This window comes from Olea europaea, chromosome 16 (genome assembly GCF_002742605.1).
Source record: "Olea europaea var. sylvestris chromosome 16, O_europaea_v1, whole genome shotgun sequence".
NCBI classification, from domain to species: Eukaryota; Viridiplantae; Streptophyta; class Magnoliopsida; order Lamiales; family Oleaceae; genus Olea; species Olea europaea.
Window position 1 is genome coordinate 12,185,245 of NC_036252.1, and position 19,031 is coordinate 12,204,275.

A 19,031-nucleotide genomic window follows, 5' to 3' on the forward strand; every position below is an offset into this window, starting at 1 on the left:
TGATCATATAAAATTTGATGTACATGTAACAATGTTCATTAACTGATCACATATTATTTATCAGTCAAAATCACAATTAATTGATCATGGGCACTCTTCATCTCACCTGCATCTTACTCACACATCTCCACCACCGTCGACACCATACAAATCATCGCCATCACCAACAATCCTTCAATCGCTTAGCGCATCTAGTGTCATCACCAGCAAACCTAAATCTGAATATCTCAAAACATCCATCAATGGTAAGTCTTGAATCGGATGGTTCACAGTCACTTACGACACGCAACCCAAAGCCATTGCCTCAATTGTCCACACTATGTCGTAGTCGTAAAAAAGTGAGCAAATTTTTTACTCTATTTTTCCATCCAATTATAAATAACCCAGAAACGACGACACTAAGGCATTCTCCGATAAGGCAAAGATGATGCGCTAGAGTTCAAGAGTGGTGGAAGTGGTGGTACGACGGACAACGAGTGAAGGTGCAAAGGATTTTTGAGACGGGGAGATGGGCTTCGATGGCAGGGTCGAAAGATAATTAAACTACTTGTACAAAGTAATTTGACAAAAATGGTCGACAAAGTGTGTGTTGAAAAAATCAAAGCCAATGGATTTTGTTGCTTTCAAAAACTATTTTTAAATTGAATGATATTGATTTTGCCAACAACCACTTTATCAACCTTTTTTGTAAACCTACTTTGTAAGAATAGCATCGCTCATCGAAAAATCTATTTTTAGGGAAGGATGAATTGGAGACATGAGGTTGTGGTGTGGAGTGGGTGTGGCGATGGCTGGGGTATATTAATATACCTGATTTTTAACAAAAATTAAAAATTATTACGACCTGATTTTTTAACTTGAAACTTGAATACTTGATTTGCATGGATTTATGTAATTTTCTTGTTATAGATTTTCAAAGCATTTATCATGGATTCAAATCTCGCTTTAAAATTGCAGTGAGGCACAGATAAAGATTTTATTGGAACCATCTAGACAAAACTAAGACAACAGACGTAGCCTAAAGACATATCGTGCCTGAAATGCTAAGAAAAAAACAGTTGGGATTAAAAATGCTAATTCAGTCAAAAGTTAGGGATGATGCATGCAATTTAGTAGAATCTTATTTCACTTGAGCTCAATTTTAGCACAGATCTCACAATTACACAGTGAGTGCTCATGAAATTTTGAAGTCGAGATGAAGCCCTCGTCTGTTCTGTACACTCGCAAAATCGTCTCGATTTCCGAAGTCAACCTGTCTGCTGGTGATTGAGAAAATGGCCTTATTTATTAGTTTTCACGTCCATATCAAACCTATAACTCACCATTATGTCTCGCCGAAAGCTTCATACACAATTCAAAACCATGAACCCATAATCAAGAACCAAAATTTGAAGTCAGCTACCAGTGTGAAAAGAAGACGAGCAAAACGAATCAATACATTAGTTGAGAACGGGAATATCTCGTCGACAAGAAGGCTGTTATCTTATGTGGAGTCGGGGTGTTTAGAAGATGCGCTCCATGTGTTTGAGAATATGGGTGACTCAAGTACTTTCATATGGAACGTGATAATAAGGGGACTGGCCAATAACGGGTTCTTTCAAGAAGCTATTTATTATTATCACCGTATGCAGTTTGAAGACGTAGAAGCCGATTGTTTTACTTTTCCATCTGTAGTCAAGGCGTGTACTGCTGCTTTTGCCGCGGTGGAGGGACAAAAAGTTCACTCGAGGATAATTAAGCTTGGTTTGGACAGTGATATTTACATCTGCAATACTCTTATATTGATGTATGCAAAAGTCGGATGTGTAAAGGATTCTGATGAAATATTTGAAGGTATGCCTGTAAAGGATTTAGTTTCTTGGAATTCTATGATCAGTGGGTATGTTTCAGCTGGCGATGGTCGGAGCTCCTTGTCATGTTTCAGTAAAATGCAGGCAGATGGATTACAACCTGACAGGTTTAGCATTATTAGTGCTTTGGGTGCTTGTGCTCTTGGGCATTTTTTGTTAAGTGGAAGGGAAATCCACTGCCAAGTGATTAGGAGACGGTTTCAATTAGATTTAATGATAGGGACTTCACTTATTGACATGTACGGAAAATGCGGTCTGGTGGATTACGCTGAAGGGGTATGTAATACCATTTCTCAAAAGAACGTGGTGGTTTGGAATGCAATGATAAGTGCATATGCCTTGAATGATAAATCATTCAAGTCATTTACTTGTATGAGGGAAATGCAAGAGAGTGGCAATTTGAATCCTGATGTTGTCACATTGATAAACTTGCTCCCCTCTTGTGCAAAACTGGAAGCTCTTGTGCAGGGAAAAGCCATCCATGGTTATGCCATTCGAAAAGGATTTTTTCCTCATTTAGTATTAGAGACTGCTTTAGTTGACATGTATGGTAAGTGTGCGAGGCTGAAATTGGCTGAAGGTATGTTTTTCTACATGAAGGAAAGAAATTTAATATCATGGAATGCCATGATTGCTGCTTATGTGCAGAATGGCTATGCCAGGAAAGCCTTGGAAATGTTTGAAGATATGTGGAACGAAAATTTTATCCCAGATGAGATGACATTTGCTAGTATCCTGCCAGCATATGCTGAAAAAGCCTTGCTAAAAGAAGGGATGCAAATTCACAGCTATATATGTAAATTGGGTTTTGCTTCTAGTACATTCATCTCCAATGCAATTATGTACATGTATGCAAAATGTGGGGATCTTCAGACTGCAAAAGAAATCTTCGATAGTATGTTGTTTAAGGATCTTATTTCATGGAACACAATAATATTAGCTTACGCCATCCATGGGTTTGGAGCATCTTCCATTAGATTGTTCTCTAAGATGAGGGAAGAGGGTATTGAACCGAATGGAAGCACATTTGTTTCCCTTTTATCATCCTGCAGCATTTCTGGGATGGAGGAAGAAGGTTGGGAATATTTTAATTCGATGAAAAGGGATTATGGAATCGATCCTGGAATAGAGCACTATGGCTGTATGCTTGATCTACTAGGCCGTGCTGGTAATCTTGACTTAGCTAAACGCTTTATAGATGAAATGCCTATAACACCAACTGCCCGGATCTGGGGATCTTTGCTGGTTGCGAGTAGACATCATAGAAACATAGAACTAGCTGAGCTAGCTAGAAACCATGTGTTGTCATTGAATCATGATAATACTGGATGCCATGTCTTGCTCTCGAACATGTATGCTGAAGTCGGCAGATGGGAAGACGTAGAACGGGTTAGATGTTGGATGAAAAACCAAAGATTAGAAAAAACCGTTGGATGCAGCATAGTTGAGTACAATAGTAAGACATACCGGTTCACCAATCACGATAAATCACAAATTAAGAGTAACATGATTTATGAAGTTCTTGATATGATTTCGAGGAAAATAGGGGAATATCAGTGTGGCCCTGACGTCACTAAGTTCAAGACAGTAGATTTGTTGAAGAAAAGGGATAACGCTCCTTTCTGCCACAGTGTGAGATTAGCTATTTCATTTGGCTTGATCTCCACATCGGTTGGGAACCCTGTGCTAGTTAGAAAGAACATTACGGTATGTGAAGATTGCCATAGTGCTGCAAAAAAGATTTCAGAGATAACTAACAGAGAGATTGTAGTAGGAGACTCAAAAATATATCACCATTTCAGGGATGGGAATTGTTCGTGTAGAGATTATTGGTGAATAAATTGTTTGAAGGACAAGAATACTTGTAAAATAATTAGCTTGAGATTTCAGGATTCAGCAGGTATCACTGGAATCATCTTCATGCTCCTCAAGTTGTACCAATATGGTCAAATTGAAAAGGTGAGTCGGCTAATGCTTACTGCTAAACGATTGGGAGTTCTATTAGATTGTCAACGAAGTTGGAATTCGAGTAAACAGAAGAGGAGAAAGGTATGTTGTGCATCTTGATTTTGTTAAAAGAAAGACACGGTAACTATTTACAGGTTCATTGATATCATATTGGACCTGTATGGACTATTTTAGTGGGAGCCTGAGAAAATGTTTAGGATAAAAATGTGGTAGTTACACGAGTGATAATAAATTAAGCTCAACATCGCAAATTTTGTTCAAGATGTTTTCAAGTTGGGTTTTGTGCTCATATAATATATTCTTGCTATAGTAAAATAGAAAATTCTAATAAATAAATTCTGTTTTTTTATTTAGTATTAATGCATTTTACTAAACATTGAGCATGTGAATAAAATTGTCAATGATCACATATGATAATATAAATTGGATGCTTGCATGGAGAAGTACCAAGTGATACAAATTATATTTTGACCATAAATAAAATAGTTCACAACTAATGCACAGGGTTGACACCTTGTACCGTAATGGTATAATTCACTATTTGGGATTGCAATTTGTCCTTGTTGAAAAAATAGTCTAAATGTGGTAATAGTATACTTAGAGTGTATTGAATAGATTTAATTATAGTATAATCTTGCGAAGAATTAAATTTCGCTTGTTCGTAAGATGTTTTATGTAAATCCCTCGACAAGATTATGTATAGATCTCGCGAGATTAATGATTTTTTGAATCGTCAATGAGTATGAATAATTTAATTAATCAAGTATTTCGATGAATTTGAAGCTTGAGAACAAGTGAAGTAGTGAACACAAATTCGTGTCAGAATCATCCTCAGATGGGATCATCGTCCTACAAAATGAGTTGAGCGATTACTAAAATATTTTCTGTTGAACGGTTACCTAATTATTGTATCTTGAATGAGGATGAGCTAGATAAGATCTAATTATTAGAGTTTGGATAATATATGTCTGAATAGGTTCATATGGTAGCTCAGTAAAGTTTTGGAGCCAATTGCAATTACTTGAAAAAAAAATTTAACTTGATTATAATTGTATTGAAATTCAAAGACTACATTTGCAATTAAACCTATGACCTAATTAGAGTTGGACTAAACTTTTTTGGTCCTATATTCACACTATAAAGTGGGCAAAAATCATGTGAGAAAAGAAAGAAATTGAAAATTTTGTTTTCTTGTTCTATTCTTGGTTCGTTCAATCTTGAATTTATTTTTTATTTTAATTGGAAAGGGTGTCCACACGTTATAGTATTGACTTTGGTGAATATCATAAAAGAAAGTGGCAAGATCTTGAATTCAAAAGCTGAAAGTTCATAATCTAAAAGAACTAAAATGTAGTGATTCAAATCCGATTAAGAACTTGATTATCGAATTGAGGTAAACCCTAAATTTATGTTTTTTATTGTAACATATACGTAAACATTTAATAATAATATTGATTTCCAGCATTGACTGCTATTGTTACATGATTGACTGGTTTTGATGAGATGAGACTGTAAGCAGGATTAATATGATACTGATTTCCCAACCAAACAGTCTAAGGAGGAAATGGGGAAAGCGACATATAAGAGTTGTTACATGTACAAAGTTGGTCGATAAAATAATATTGACCCCAATCATTTTAAAAATAGATTTTTAAAACATTGAAAATCAATGGCAGAAATTTTGTCAACACTCATTTGTCAATCAAATTTGTAAATACGTTTTCTACAAATAGCATAATACGGATAAGAGACACTTGGTGTCACCTAATATACCAAGAAAAGATAAAAAGTTACCTCTAACGAGAAGTAATAATTACCTTATCCACAGTAATCAGTAACGACTTTAATACGGTCACTTTTCAAGCATGCACGTGTACAGTATTGCGATAGGCCAAAGGGAAAGGTAGGAGCAATGGGCCATCGCTAGAGTTCTGTTTGTTAGGTTGCGTGGATCATAATGAAGTCAACAAACTTGTTACACTTGTCAAATATCGTGCTATTAATATGGACACGATAGGGGAGACCGACCTACCATATAGGAAAGAAATTATCTAATCGTTTAGAGAACAATAGAAAAATGAGAATTCTAACTTAAATAAAAATTAATGAAACGTATCAATCTATGTGACATTATGAAATGTATTTAATTAAATGAGAAATTATGTGATTCATTTAATTGAACTTATAATTTAAGAATATAATGTTATATATTACTAATGATGCTTGAACATCAATTTAGATGGTTACACTTGATAGGTTCAAATAAATAAATCATTTGACATTTCATTTAAATGAACATATTTATCAATATCATGTAGTTGCCACATGGACTAATACTTGACACTAGTAGTTCTAAATAACATAACTCGTAATTTAATGCTACTATCATTGTCATCTAGAATGGTGTTAAACACAGTAGTGATGTTAAATAGTATAACGCTAAATAAATGATAAATCAAATATTCAAAAAATTCATATATTATCATTTTTGGTTGGGATTAAAATTAGTGTTTTAGTAAATTTTGATAAAAGTTGATGAAATATATTATTGAAAAATTATGAGTCTCATAAAATATATGGTTAAAATTAATTATTGAATTTGACTTAAATAAAAATTAAATTTTAATCCCCACCAAACACAAATTATATTAGGAACTCTATTTTAATTATATTATGTCATTATGAAATGAGCTTGTTTCAAATTCGAAGAGGATTCTAACAAAAAAATATTTAGGATGTGTTGGATTGCAAGTATGAAATTTGTATGAAAAGAAAATAAATTCTAGACAGTTCAATTACCTAGAACTTATTTGCATGAAAATTGTCAATTAAATGTGTTTGATTGGTTTAATTTTTAACCTAGAAAATATTATACTTGTCCATTTTTTTATTGGTGGTTAGATAGAAAGAGAAAAAAGAGAGCGAATTCTCTAGAAAATAAAATTCTAATCTCTCTAAAGAAAATATTTTTCTTGATTTTGAGAGAGATATGGTCACGTAACCAAAAGTAGAAAAATATTTTTTATAAAAAAAAATCAATCAATCAATACAAAAGTAAGAATTTGAAGGTTGGAAAAATATATTTTTCATGAAAAATGTTAGCTATTTAACGCATCCTTAATTATTTCATCCATCCCATTAAAATAATTTTAAGAAATTGAATTGGAATAATATTATTTTTGAATTATCCAAATTAGTTGCTTTTGTAATTGTTGCTGGATAGGGTCAACTATAATATTTGCATTCGTTGCACATTGAGTTGATTAACAATATCGTCTGCGAGAAAAAAGTAAGATTCATGAAATTATAATCCTATTTTATTCTCGTTAAGAGTTTCAGTTTGATTTTGCTTCATCAATAAAGAAATCATTGCCATTAAATTATGTATATTATTATAATTTATTTAAAGAGCTACACGCCAATCTTGTGTTATACAACTATTGGAACACATATCTCTAAGATTATTGAGCTTCCTTCCGTTTGACAAATTTTTTAAATGATTTATAAATAGAAGTAGCGGTGAATCACGAAATAAATAATTATAATTAATGTTTGATTTGACTAAAATTATAAATTATTTACAAAGGAAGGCTAAATTTATCACATATGGAGAAGAGAGAAAGAAATTGAAGTTCATTCAAGCAAATGAAATAATGGATTCATGTAAAAATAAAATGTTATTTAATGTCGACAACATTTTCAATATTAACATATCATAAGTTCTAATAAATAAGTCATAAATTCTTGTATTTTATTTAACCGATAATTTAATGATATAAGTACAATCAGTTAGATCGATGTTAAACACTAATAATACTGAATAATATTACACCAAGTCTAAAAATCTTGCTTTATATTCTATTTAGTATTTTACACATCACTCCCCCAAATTGAGGGAATGAAAATTCTAATGAGTTAAAAAAACTAATAAAATACTACTATAATATTCACAAAAATAAAATAAAAAATAAAAGGAAAATCAATATCCCAGTCAAAACAAAGCTTTAAAAAACTGCAGCTTTGTCGTGTTGTACTGTGGACTCTCTCTTCACAGTCCACTTTGTCCTCATTTGTCTTGTACTCTGGCTCTCCTGTTGCTCGGAAGATAGGCTCTTAACCACCACAGAACGACGTCGTTAAAGCACCCAACCAATCCACGGCACTTTTCCATCATTTTCCTCACGAAAAATCTCCCTTCATCGTGCTTAAGCTCTGCCATAGGCTGCAGGTACGCCCACGCTGCATGCTGCACTAAAGGATCCTTGATCGGAATCTCCTTCCAGCTGTCCATCCGAATTGTCACCGGAGATCCGATCGACGACGGCGATGCCGGAAGTATGTCTTTCAGGCTGGTGTAGCTTAAATTTTGAACCGGAGTCATCTCTATATCGGAGTTTAGAAATTGATTAATGCCATTGGCTACGACAAATCGTTGAGCTTGCGAGCACTTCATCAGTGAAAAATCAAAATCGCCGCGAGGATTAAGTATCTGAGTTTCCATCCAACTTTTTTTGTGTGTCTGTGTGTGGAGAGAATGGGAAGGAGAGAGGGTGAGAGTGTGTAGTTGTAGGTCAGTGAAGGAGGTGAGTAGGGTCCACGCGCAATGGGAAAGGAGAGTTTGTAAAGACACGTGCTCAAGTAGCAGTTACTTGGTGGTGGTGGTCCAAGCGCGTGGATTGCGTCGATCAAATGTCTTCGTGTGCTAAACTTAGAATTTTGGCATTGAATAGTAGTAATTGGAATAATAAAGAATGGATTTGGCGATTTGGATATTTTCAAAAATTTAAGAAATCTTAATTAAATTAACTATTTGTCTTTTCATATGTCTTCTTAGAAAGTGTAATTTAAGATACCATTAGCAGAATGCATCACTGATTAGATCGCAATAATGATTAAATTAAGAGTCCGTTTGAGCCACATTATTTGTAGAATGAGAATGAAAAATAAAGTCGTTACGAGCTCCACACAAGAGATAGAAATTCAAAAATGGTAATTTGATGTGATGGATAACGATAATATTTTTCATTTTAATGAGGTGAAAATGGGACTCAAACAGGGCCTAAATGTACCGAATGGTGCTCCCCTCTTACAATGCACACGGGTTACGCCTGACTATAAAATTTTCCAAATGTAGTCATCACACCTTATTGTAAATAGTAGATAAAGGATTAAGTAAAAAAATTATGTACATATAACATTGTCCATAACAATAACCACCTACTTCATTGTCCACTGCAAAAAATACATCAAACCTCCATAGAACTACGAATTAAGGGGACCAATGATATATATTTACTAGTGGTAGATAGCTTTAGTAAACTAGAAATAGATATTTTGGTTGATGGTATTAATAGAATGCACTGAAAATTGGGAATGATTCTGATTGCGGAAGGCTAAGACGATGCCTCGCATATTGGTAGCATGGGGGCAATTAAGCCCTGAGGGTGGGAGGAAGGGCCCAATGTACTACTGAAATTTTGCAATCATACGGATTCATTGACAAGTAATAGTAAAAATGAGTAAAGACATCATCTTCATAAAGACTTGAATTGTAGCTCATATTCAATCAATTCGAGTTTAAAATGAATAAACACTCAATTGATGGTTGAACTTGACTATTCTAACTAAGTTATACAATGTATTTAAACAAATGCAAATGGAAGTTCGGAGAAAAAGAATCAATTGTAAAATACATGCTAAGAATCTGATACTATCACTAGTATTTGCTATAATTCCCAAAATCTCATTTTAACCCAATTTACGCATAGAAAGACAATCAATAATCTTATATTATCTAACAAAGTCTTTCCAGTAAAATTAAACATATTTTCATATACGACTCGAAATATTCCTATCTTGAATTCGAATATGTAAGAATGCATTAAATAGCAAGATTATTCAAACGGATAGCACACAGTATCGATATTATTTCTAACATTTATTGAACTTTATGTTGATTGTCAATTAAGAGTTATAACTACTTTGAACCTCTCGAAAACAAAATAAATCACAAAAACGTTTAAATGTTGTTCCTTCATTCAAATGGTAATACACGACAATTTCACGATACACGATATAGATTATAAAAACAGAATAATACATCGAATAATGGAGGCAGAAATGGGACCAGTGGGCTAGTGTGGATGGACCTTCCTGAGCCGCAGCTCGTGTAACTGACTAGCATATGTCCAAATGTTGAGTGAAGCATTGCTAGATCATTGATATGACTTCAAGTCTCTTTCAGGTTAAGAATGAAATTAAACAAAAAAAAAAAATCGCTACAAAATCATTGATCTTCTCCTTAATGAAGAGAATTTTTAAATCGTTGAGTTCTATTAAACACATAATGCAATATGTTTGAAGTCTAATAATATACTTCGGATTGCAGTTTGTTTAACGAACTTCGTTAAGAGAAAACTCTATTTGAAGTCCTTTAAACAGACAATTAACACTACGGAATGAAAGGATATTGTAAACCTTCTAAATTATAAGAGGCGATTTAGAGTTAATTTAAATGTTAAAAGTAAAATCGTTAGCGCGTATTCAAGAGACGTTATAAATTTGAGATATTCCCTTATTTTAAAGTGTAAAAGTTTGAAATTAAATTTCAAGAAACTCTTTAGTTTAATTTTTTACAATAAAGAGTGGGTGTGAACATCTATTCTCTATTTTACAATGATTTTATTTAATAAAAAAATCAATGTATCCATAATCAATCATTGCAGTAGTCATTTTATGTGGCAGTTTCTTATTTTTGCTATTGACATTTTAGAAAATATATAATATTTGAAAATTAAGAAAAGAGTATTATTGAGATTTTGTACAAAAGAATTCTTTTCCTATCAAAATAAGAATAATAATAATAATAATAGTAAAATTGTTGAAATTATTTTGCCCACTGACAACTAAGCATGTATAATAAATTCCCCACATTAAAACCCCCCCAAAATGGGAATTCATTTTAGAAAGGTCCGCCGTCTCTAGCGCACTGCACACCTTCTTCCATAACTTTCCATGGTTAGTACCGCGCTTCTTGACATTGTAAATCCCCCAATTTCCATATTAGATCACCGTGCAGTGCAATACACGGGTAAAATATTTCAAACTAATAATATAGTGTTATGTGTACTATTCTTGTATATTATGGCTATTTAGTTAAAATTGGAACTCTACATCTTTTTCATGTTTCTGATATTGTTGATTCGGTGATTTTTCATGGTTTGTTGAGGGATTCTGTGGATTATTATGAATGATAAGATCAACGCAATTTTGGAAATCAGGATTAATGATTTTATTAATTGATAAAAGTTTATTCTTGTTTAGATTTACATGTCCTAGGTATCTACTATTTTGATCTTTAAATTTCTTGAGGTGTATATGGCAACTGGATCTATTATTTTGAGTTGGTTGCATTTCATGAGAGCTTAATCTGCTATGCTTTGTCTATAAATTATGCAATTTGATTTTCATGTTGACTTGCAGACATTCATGTCCACTCTCAAATAGTTTGCTTCAATTGTTTCTTGAATGTGCTTGGATTATCTTGTTTCCAACTTTTTCTCTCTTGAGCAATTCAATATCTGTAAAAGTTCATCAATTGACTTTTTGGAGAGAGACACAAAGCGAAATGAACGAATTGAGAAAGCTCGTTACTATATTGCTTTCTTGATATTTTGTCCTGTCCCTTTCAGATATCTGCCTCTCCTTTTACTACCTACCATGAGTATATTCAATTTTGATATTGCACACAGAAACAAAGAGCTTCTTCTGCTAAGTTAACATCTATTCGGATGAGGGAAGACAATAATGTTGAGTACGTAGGTTTGGAGGATGGTGTTTATCCCAAGTTACAAAACTTCAATAAGGTTTCAATTATACCTCTTGTTTTCCTGATATTTTATGAGGTCTCTGGTGGACCTTTTGGAGTTGAAGATAGCGTCCAGGCTGCTGGTCCTCTTTTAGCCTTGCTTGGCTTTCTACTTTTCCCATTGGTATGGAGTGTACCAGAAGCCCTAATAACTGCAGAATTGGGTACCATGTTCCCTGAGAATGGAGGTTACGTGGTTTGGGTTTCATCGGCTTTGGGTCCTTACTGGGGATTCCAGCAAGGGTGGATGAAGTGGCTAAGTGGAGTTATTGACAATGCGCTTTATCCTGTTTTATTTCTAGATTATCTGAAATCGGGTATACCGATTCTAGCAGACGGTTTCCCTCGGATTATGGCTGTGCTTGTGCTGACATTAATGCTCACATACATGAACTACCGGGGTATGACCATAGTTGGATGGGTTGCTATATTGTTAGGGGTGTTCTCTCTACTTCCTTTCTTGTTTATGGGAGTTATAGCGATTCCTGAATTGGAACCTTCAAGATGGTTTGTGCTGGATTTGAACAATGTGGATTGGGGATTATACTTAAATACTCTGTTCTGGAATTTAAATTATTGGGATTCAATCAGTACTCTAGCTGGTGAGGTTGAAAATCCTGGTGGAACACTCCCCAAGGCTCTATTCTATGCCCTTATATTGGTTGTACTCGGATACTTTTTTCCCCTTCTCATTGGCACGGGAGCTGTCCCCCTTGATCGTGAGCTGTGGAGTGATGGGTATTTCTCCGACATAGCAAACATCCTTGGTGGGGTATGGTTGAGACTTTGGATTCAAGGGGCTTCTGCTCTATCAAACATGGGGATGTTTGTGGCTGAGATGAGCAGTGATTCATTTCAACTTCTCGGGATGGCTGAACGCGGGATGCTTCCTGAATGTTTTTCCAAGAGGTCTCGCTATGGAACTCCTCTTCTTGGGATTTTGTTTTCCGCATCTGGTGTGATATTGCTTTCATGGCTTAGCTTTCAGGAGATTGTTGCCGCGGAGAACTTCCTTTACTGTTTTGGAATGATAATGGAATTCGTAGCTTTCATCAAGCTAAGAATTAAGCACCCTGCAGCATCTCGACCGTACAAGATTCCCGTAGGTACATTTGGATCAATTCTATTGTGTATTCCTCCTAGCCTCTTGATATTGGTGGTCCTGGCTATGGCATCTTTCAAAGTAATGGTTCTTAGCCTCTTGGCCATCGGTATAGGGCTTCTTCTGCAACCTTGTTTAAGTTACAGTGAGAAAAAGGGATGGTTCAGATTCTCCGCAAGTTCTGATCTCCCGGATTGGGATTACAATAATCACAGGCCCATTGAGCCATAGACTGAACAATGGAACTTCTATGTTGATGGTGCAAGTGAAACTTTTATTTGTTTCTAGCATTGTGATGGGGTTTTCCTTGGCAATTTAGATAATAACCATTGTTAATGGTGTAAGTGAGCTATTTATTTTTTCTGGCATTCACTTAAAATTATTTTCTCTGACATTGTAGCATAAGTGTCTACTATTTCAAGTTTTATTCAATAACTAGGTATTGAATTAGTATAAAATTATTCAGGAAACCAAATCTTTATCCTACTTAAGATAATTTAATGACAGATCATTAGATTAACAACAATTTTTTCTCATAAAAAATATTGATTTTTAGATATTTCAATAGGTTTTACTTTTTACGGTAAAAACAAGCTTTAATGTGATCTGTAAACCCAACTACTGTTACTGTCCATGCATGGCTAAAAGCTAGCATTTTACAACCAAATTTAAATAAAAATAAGTTAACTATAACAGTTACAGCTATAAAATTTGCATATTTTTCTTTAATCCACAGACACCACAGCAACAAGAACGGTTCATAAGGTGAACAGGTGCGTTTAACAGGAACTACATGCAACCTGCTTTATCTTCACAAGAAGTTGAGGCACTTTGTTGATGTACGATAGAAATCACGAGGTCGTCCCGTCTCATAGAATTGCAATCACATGCCGAAACCAATATCCCTTTATAGTGAGGTTAAATGTTTTATTAGAAAGAGGAGTAACAGACTCTTCTTCAAAATCGAAAAGATACTTCTTCTTTAACACATTACTTTTGCCTCTGCGCAGCCTGTCATCATTAAAGAAAGGTTAGAAAACCAGTGACAATCAGGAAATGCTATAGTTAATAGTAAATGATCTTGGGAGACTGAAAAAATAAAAATTAAAAAAAAGTGAAAGCAAAGTGATAAATGGACACCGGACGAAGAAAGAAATATTGATGATGAGAATATGAAATGAATGCGAACGGCCCACTATTATCTCAGTTGTTTGAAATTTAAGGCAGACACGCTTATGCACAATAGTATACTTGTAAATAAGATTTGATTTCACTATAGGCAGGTCAATAGGAATCCAGCTATAGAGCTGAAATGATGCCCACAAAGAACATTAAGAATGTGCTTATTTTCGGGGAAGTAGAAGTCCAAAGTGGGCCATCTCATATCTAAACAATAGAAGTCCAAAAATGCTTATATCAAAGTTCACAAATCATGCATTTAGATATACTCTTTCAAAAGCAACGGAGAAATAAGGCAACTGAAATCATGGGTGAGAAAATCCCATAATTATCATTCAAGCACAATGTCTGTTCGGGTCTACTACTAAAATACTCACCATTCACTAACTAGAATTTTTTGTCTTCTTCAAATTCTTTTGCTATCTCATATACTGGCATCTACCAGACTTGATATGGGTTCGAGACACCTATATTATGTAGAAATGTAATTACAAAAAAAAAATTATGCAACCATTATTCACATTAAATATCAAGCAAGGCCCAAACACAGGAATTGCAGCAATCAGTTGCACGATACCACAAGCACCGATGACATGCATCTATGGAGTGTCCAAAAGATATATTAGCGCAAAGAGAATACCAACTATTTCATTAGAATTACTGGCATTGTTAAAGAGGCCAAGCTTAGAAATATCTCCAAGTTCACAATTCATTTATCATGTCAACTGTCCGTAGATCTGAATTATGATTATAAATATCCTCTTATTCCATATCTGATCATAAATTGATTATAACTGCAACATGGACTGCATCGACATTTTAATTGGCCCAGTTAGCCCAGGAAACTAAAATGACTCCTTGTTGGATCCTTCCCCTCACATCGCCTCCCAAATGTCACTCATCCCAACCCCTTAGGAAATCCTAAACTGACTGTTTCTTTATTTGCTCATGTAAAAGTAACAAAGATCAAACATGAAAATAAGGCTTCCTATTTCGAGTGAGTGATGCCAAGATTTTACAAGGTCAAATGCCAAGACAAATGGAAAATAGCATGGTAAATGCATGTCCATAGAAAATAAATTTATATGCTATAAAGTGAGGACACAAGAATAACATGCTGAATGAAATAAATAACATTTTCAAGGCAGTAGCACCCACCTTTTTCAACTTGTCCAGTACTGATTCTTCAAAAGCCTGATATCCAGCACCAACAAGATTACTCAGTTTCGGAACATCGGATTCTGTATTAGCCTCTACACCAAAGTTAACTGGTGACGAAGCTGGTTGAAGAGGCAACACTAGAAGAGGATTTGAGAGATCCCCCAAGACATTCCCAGTAGCAGCATCCTGTCAAAGAAAATGCCCCTTCAGAGACTAGATGATAAACTACAAAAATCAATTTGGGAGGAAAGAAATTCATTAACGAAAAAAAGGTTTAAAAAAAAAAAAAAAACATACAGCTGCATCTTTAGACCCCATTACAACAAGGGCAGACCCTTTCTTCTTGGAACTCTTGATGACTACATCTTCCACCACACCAAACTCCGCAAAAATTTCCCTGAGTCTTTGAGCTGTATAGTCTTCGCCGGTCTTCTCCCATGAAACCTTAAGAACCTTTTCCTTGTTTAACCCGCTACCACCATCATCCATATTACTTTTTCCCCTTGCATTGGTATCTTTCGTTGAAGGAGTTGTAGTAGCAGATCCTTTGTTACTATGCATTGTACGAATTCTAGCAATCTCTTCCTTAAGCTTCCTAGCAATTCTCTCTTCCTCTTCTCGAGCTCTCGAGCTGGGGTCAGGAGCAAAAGCATATCGCTCTCTTTCTTCGAGATCTGACATCATCTTCCGGCGCTTGGAGTCCTGTTGTGACTGGCGTTGAAACTTTTCTCGTTTCACCCGAAGCAGATCATCAAACAACTTTCTAGCTTTTTCATCCTTTAGGATCGCATATGATGTCGTAAGCTTTTGAAAATTGTCATGCGCATTAGGGTCATCAGGTCTCTTATCTGGGTGCAATTCCAAGGCCTTCAGTCTGTAAGCTTTTGTAATTTCTTTCTCCGAAAGCTTGGCACCTTCTTCACCAGATGGCAAGCCCAAAACAACATAATGGTCGATTTCACCATCCATATCTTCAACTCTTTATAGTCTACACACGGAGAAATGAAAAACAGCAAATAAACAATAGAATGTCAGGAACATTTAACGTAACACATGGTGTAATACAACAGGCAATGTTACAGCATTTATAATAATTTATTGTTCACAAATGCAAAAGGAAAACCATAAACGGACATAAAAAAATTTCAATAGAGACAATGTCGAGAAAATCTTTGTTGCATAAGGAAGCCTACCATCAACAAACAACAATTTTGGAAAAAATAAAAAACAAAAATCTCTGGGCCTGCTTTCCAATTTTTATCCACCCACTGTTTATGAGAGATTAGGAAAACAAGTTATTGTTAGTTTGAAGCACAAGTAATTCTAGTGAAGTGTAATTTTTGTTGTATTTCTGAACCCACAAAAATCAGTGAATTTTTGCCCATTTTCATATTTTCTTTCAATTTCACCCTTTCTAAAACAATTATTTCAAATCTACTCTAAAAAGAAATGAAAATTGGATAAAAAGAAAAGAAATTCCTCTTCAAATAAGCTTAAAAAAATTATCTTCACAAATATATTCGTTTTTAGTCATTAAATTGTAAAGAGTGATGTCCTCCATATTGTTCACACATATCTACCTTTCTTTTAAAAGAGATATATACATAATTTGATTCTTTTAAAAGAATTTCAGAACCGCTGAATAATAATTCTCAAGAATGAATTAGACAGTTTAAAAAATGGCTACTAAAAACCACCCAAAAGACTTTAAGAAACCCTATAACCGATAGCCAAAACTCCCAACCGATTTCTGAGGAGCTAAAAGATGAGAATGGCGATAAATAAGTGTTGAAATTAAATTCTTCACAACAATCAAATCCAGTGCGAAATCAACAGATAAAGCCTGTTTTTACAAAAATCATACCTTCTGAATTTCGTGATGAAGAAGTTGAATTACCGGAGTAGGAATCACAGCAAAACAAGAGAAATTGGTGGCAAAAGCTAACCCCGCCGATTATGTCCTCCTATTGCTCGACGAACAAGACTTAAAAACCGGCCTGGAATTTGGACATGCTCTTTCGAATTAATTGTCTTTTAATTAGGCTTCAGATTGCTTAAATACCTAAAAATTATACGTAAAGTGGAAATTACACCATACGCCTTATTTTTATAAAATATTCAAATTATATTATTAAATACTTTTTAAATAAAAAATACGTCTTAAAAAAGCGAAATTGCATCTCTCGTCAATTAATTGATTCTCTGGCTATAATCATTTCACCAAACACGCCTCAACACTCCAAGTTATGTTGCCAAAAAAATCCCAAATTTTAGTCTTATTGATTACATCAAAATCTAGGTTTTATTTAACACATTGTGCCATTATATCCATATCCATGACGCGATTTTGCATTTACCCATTTTGGCTATTGTTCTTGGTTATGGTTATAGAGGATGGGATATTTGGCTGTGAAATGTTTCCAAGAAATGCAAAGTTAGGGAATCAAGGGGGATTGCATCACATTTTCCACCATCAAGAAAGGCAGTTCTGCTGCTTCTATCCCTATTTGGAATGATTTGGTTCACAATCATATTTGTGCTATCAACGTATAGTCATTCAGGTCTTATAGAAGAGAGTCTTGAAATTCAACAACACGAGAGTCGGATGGTGGTATACTCAAATTAGTTACATTGCAAACGACGATATAAGTGTATATATATAAAATTACAGCAATTAAGGTAAACAGTCCCTGAACATTCCATTGCTACTGGACAATAATCAGATTACATGGAATATCCAAAGTTGCAGTAATCTTGGTTAAAAATTAAATATACACACATTATCTGTAATCATTCTGTAAAAAATTTCTAGAAGATAATTCAAAGAGATCACTCGTCAGACGTCACACATAATGAATATCTCACTGAAACCAATTTGTCACGATCGCCAATAGTGAGTGCTCTTAACTCATATCCATATGTTCATCGTACAGATTTAACGCTACTCATTTTTTCCATCTTTGAAAAATTTCCAGTTACAATATCCAAAAAGCAAATTTTATTATACAGTATTCTTGGGATTTTAATAGGGTTATGTAGTAATTTCGGTTATTACTTGGGTTTAATAGTATAAAATAAATTATTATATATTAATCATCTATATTATATATGATTTTTATGTAAAACTACACGACGGAAATTATAATTGTAAAAAGGAAAAATTACACAACTAGGCTACACTTAGGGCAAAGTTAAATAAAAAAAATCTTGTAAATGCACAAGATCTTTAGATTTAGGTGTAAATCTTATATTGTACATAAATTTTTGACGAGTTTGGAATTTTTTAACAGAAATCCTACATTCAATAAGTTAAATGATTGTCTTAAAATCTTCAATGCACTCATGTGAGAAAATTAAGCAAAATCATGATTTTAAGATTTAATTATCATTAATCAAACTATTAAAAATTTTCTTTAAAAATCAGGCTTTTATTATAGACAATATGTAAGTTTAATATTTTTAAATCTATATTATCAAATAATATAGTCTAGTAAGTAATCTCGAATTTGAAAATTAATTTCCATCTTAAACGGATTTCAAAATCACATAATTTGGAGAGAGATAATTAGACTTTGAATAATTAAATTCAGCATTTGCATTCTCAAGTTCTAAATGAAGCCTTCAATCTTGAAATCATGTCAATATTATCGCACGCGAAGTCATAATTTTCAAAGAAACATATTTTAGGCCACATTTCGAAGAGAGAAATACAAAATAGTGTCACATATTTACATATTCCTATTACTGTCACATACACAATCTATTAAATCAATATCACATGACATTTTATAAATAATTTAAGTCACAATCACTGAACCTCATAAGTCACAACCATACAACATAACGATAATCTTCACACGAAATGATAATATTTCAATCACACGTCTACGGTCATAATCTTAAA

General features: G+C 34.0%; 3 protein-coding genes across 6 annotated transcripts; 2 read left to right on the top strand and 1 right to left on the bottom strand.

Annotated features, from left to right (window-relative positions):
• Positions 1-1,176: 1,176 nt before the first annotated feature.
• On the top strand, positions 1,177-4,140 carry LOC111412136 (pentatricopeptide repeat-containing protein At4g35130, chloroplastic). The gene has a single exon (XM_023042912.1). It carries the CDS (start codon positions 1,275-1,277, stop codon positions 3,684-3,686), a length of 2,412 nt encoding a protein of 803 aa, XP_022898680.1. The 5' UTR covers positions 1,177-1,274; the 3' UTR covers positions 3,687-4,140.
• A 6,605-nt stretch (positions 4,141-10,745) lies between these two features.
• Positions 10,746-13,237, top strand: LOC111412137 (probable polyamine transporter At1g31830). Of its 4 annotated transcripts, none has more exons than XM_023042914.1 (2): positions 10,746-10,835; positions 11,510-13,237. In XM_023042914.1, the coding sequence occupies exon 2, from the start codon at positions 11,609-11,611 to the stop codon at positions 13,016-13,018; it is 1,410 nt and encodes a 469-aa protein (XP_022898682.1). In that variant the 5' UTR covers positions 10,746-10,835; positions 11,510-11,608; the 3' UTR covers positions 13,019-13,237. The 4 variants fall into 4 exon arrangements, with proteins under 4 accessions (XP_022898682.1, XP_022898681.1, XP_022898683.1 ...); XM_023042913.1 differs by having other exon boundaries at positions 10,777-10,835; positions 11,570-13,237; XM_023042915.1 differs by having other exon boundaries at positions 10,822-10,908.
• A 150-nt stretch (positions 13,238-13,387) lies between these two features.
• LOC111412139 (dnaJ homolog subfamily C member 17-like) lies at positions 13,388-17,177 on the bottom strand. The gene is made up of 4 exons (XM_023042918.1): positions 16,992-17,177; positions 15,425-16,115; positions 15,125-15,313; positions 13,388-13,798 (listed from the first exon to the last, which is right to left on the bottom strand). Exons 2-4 carry the CDS (start codon positions 16,094-16,096, stop codon positions 13,778-13,780), a joined length of 882 nt encoding a protein of 293 aa, XP_022898686.1. The 5' UTR covers positions 16,097-16,115; positions 16,992-17,177; the 3' UTR covers positions 13,388-13,777.
• Between the last annotated feature and the right edge of the window lie 1,854 nt (positions 17,178-19,031).

Excerpts from the sequence above, each read along its gene's own strand:
- LOC111412136 (XM_023042912.1), top strand. The coding sequence starts at position 1,275 with ATGGCCTTATTTATTAGTTTTCACGTCCATATCAAACCTATAACTCAC.
- LOC111412139 (XM_023042918.1), bottom strand. The coding sequence starts at position 16,096 with ATGGATGGTGAAATCGACCATTATGTTGTTTTGGGCTTGCCATCTGGT. Across the intron at positions 15,314-15,424 it reads TGGGGTCTAAAGATGCAGCT|GATGCTGCTACTGGGAATGT; the intron begins GTATGTTTTTTT and ends TTTCTTTGACAG. Across the intron at positions 13,799-15,124 it reads TACTGGACAAGTTGAAAAAG|GCTGCGCAGAGGCAAAAGTA; the intron begins GTGGGTGCTACT and ends TAATGATGACAG.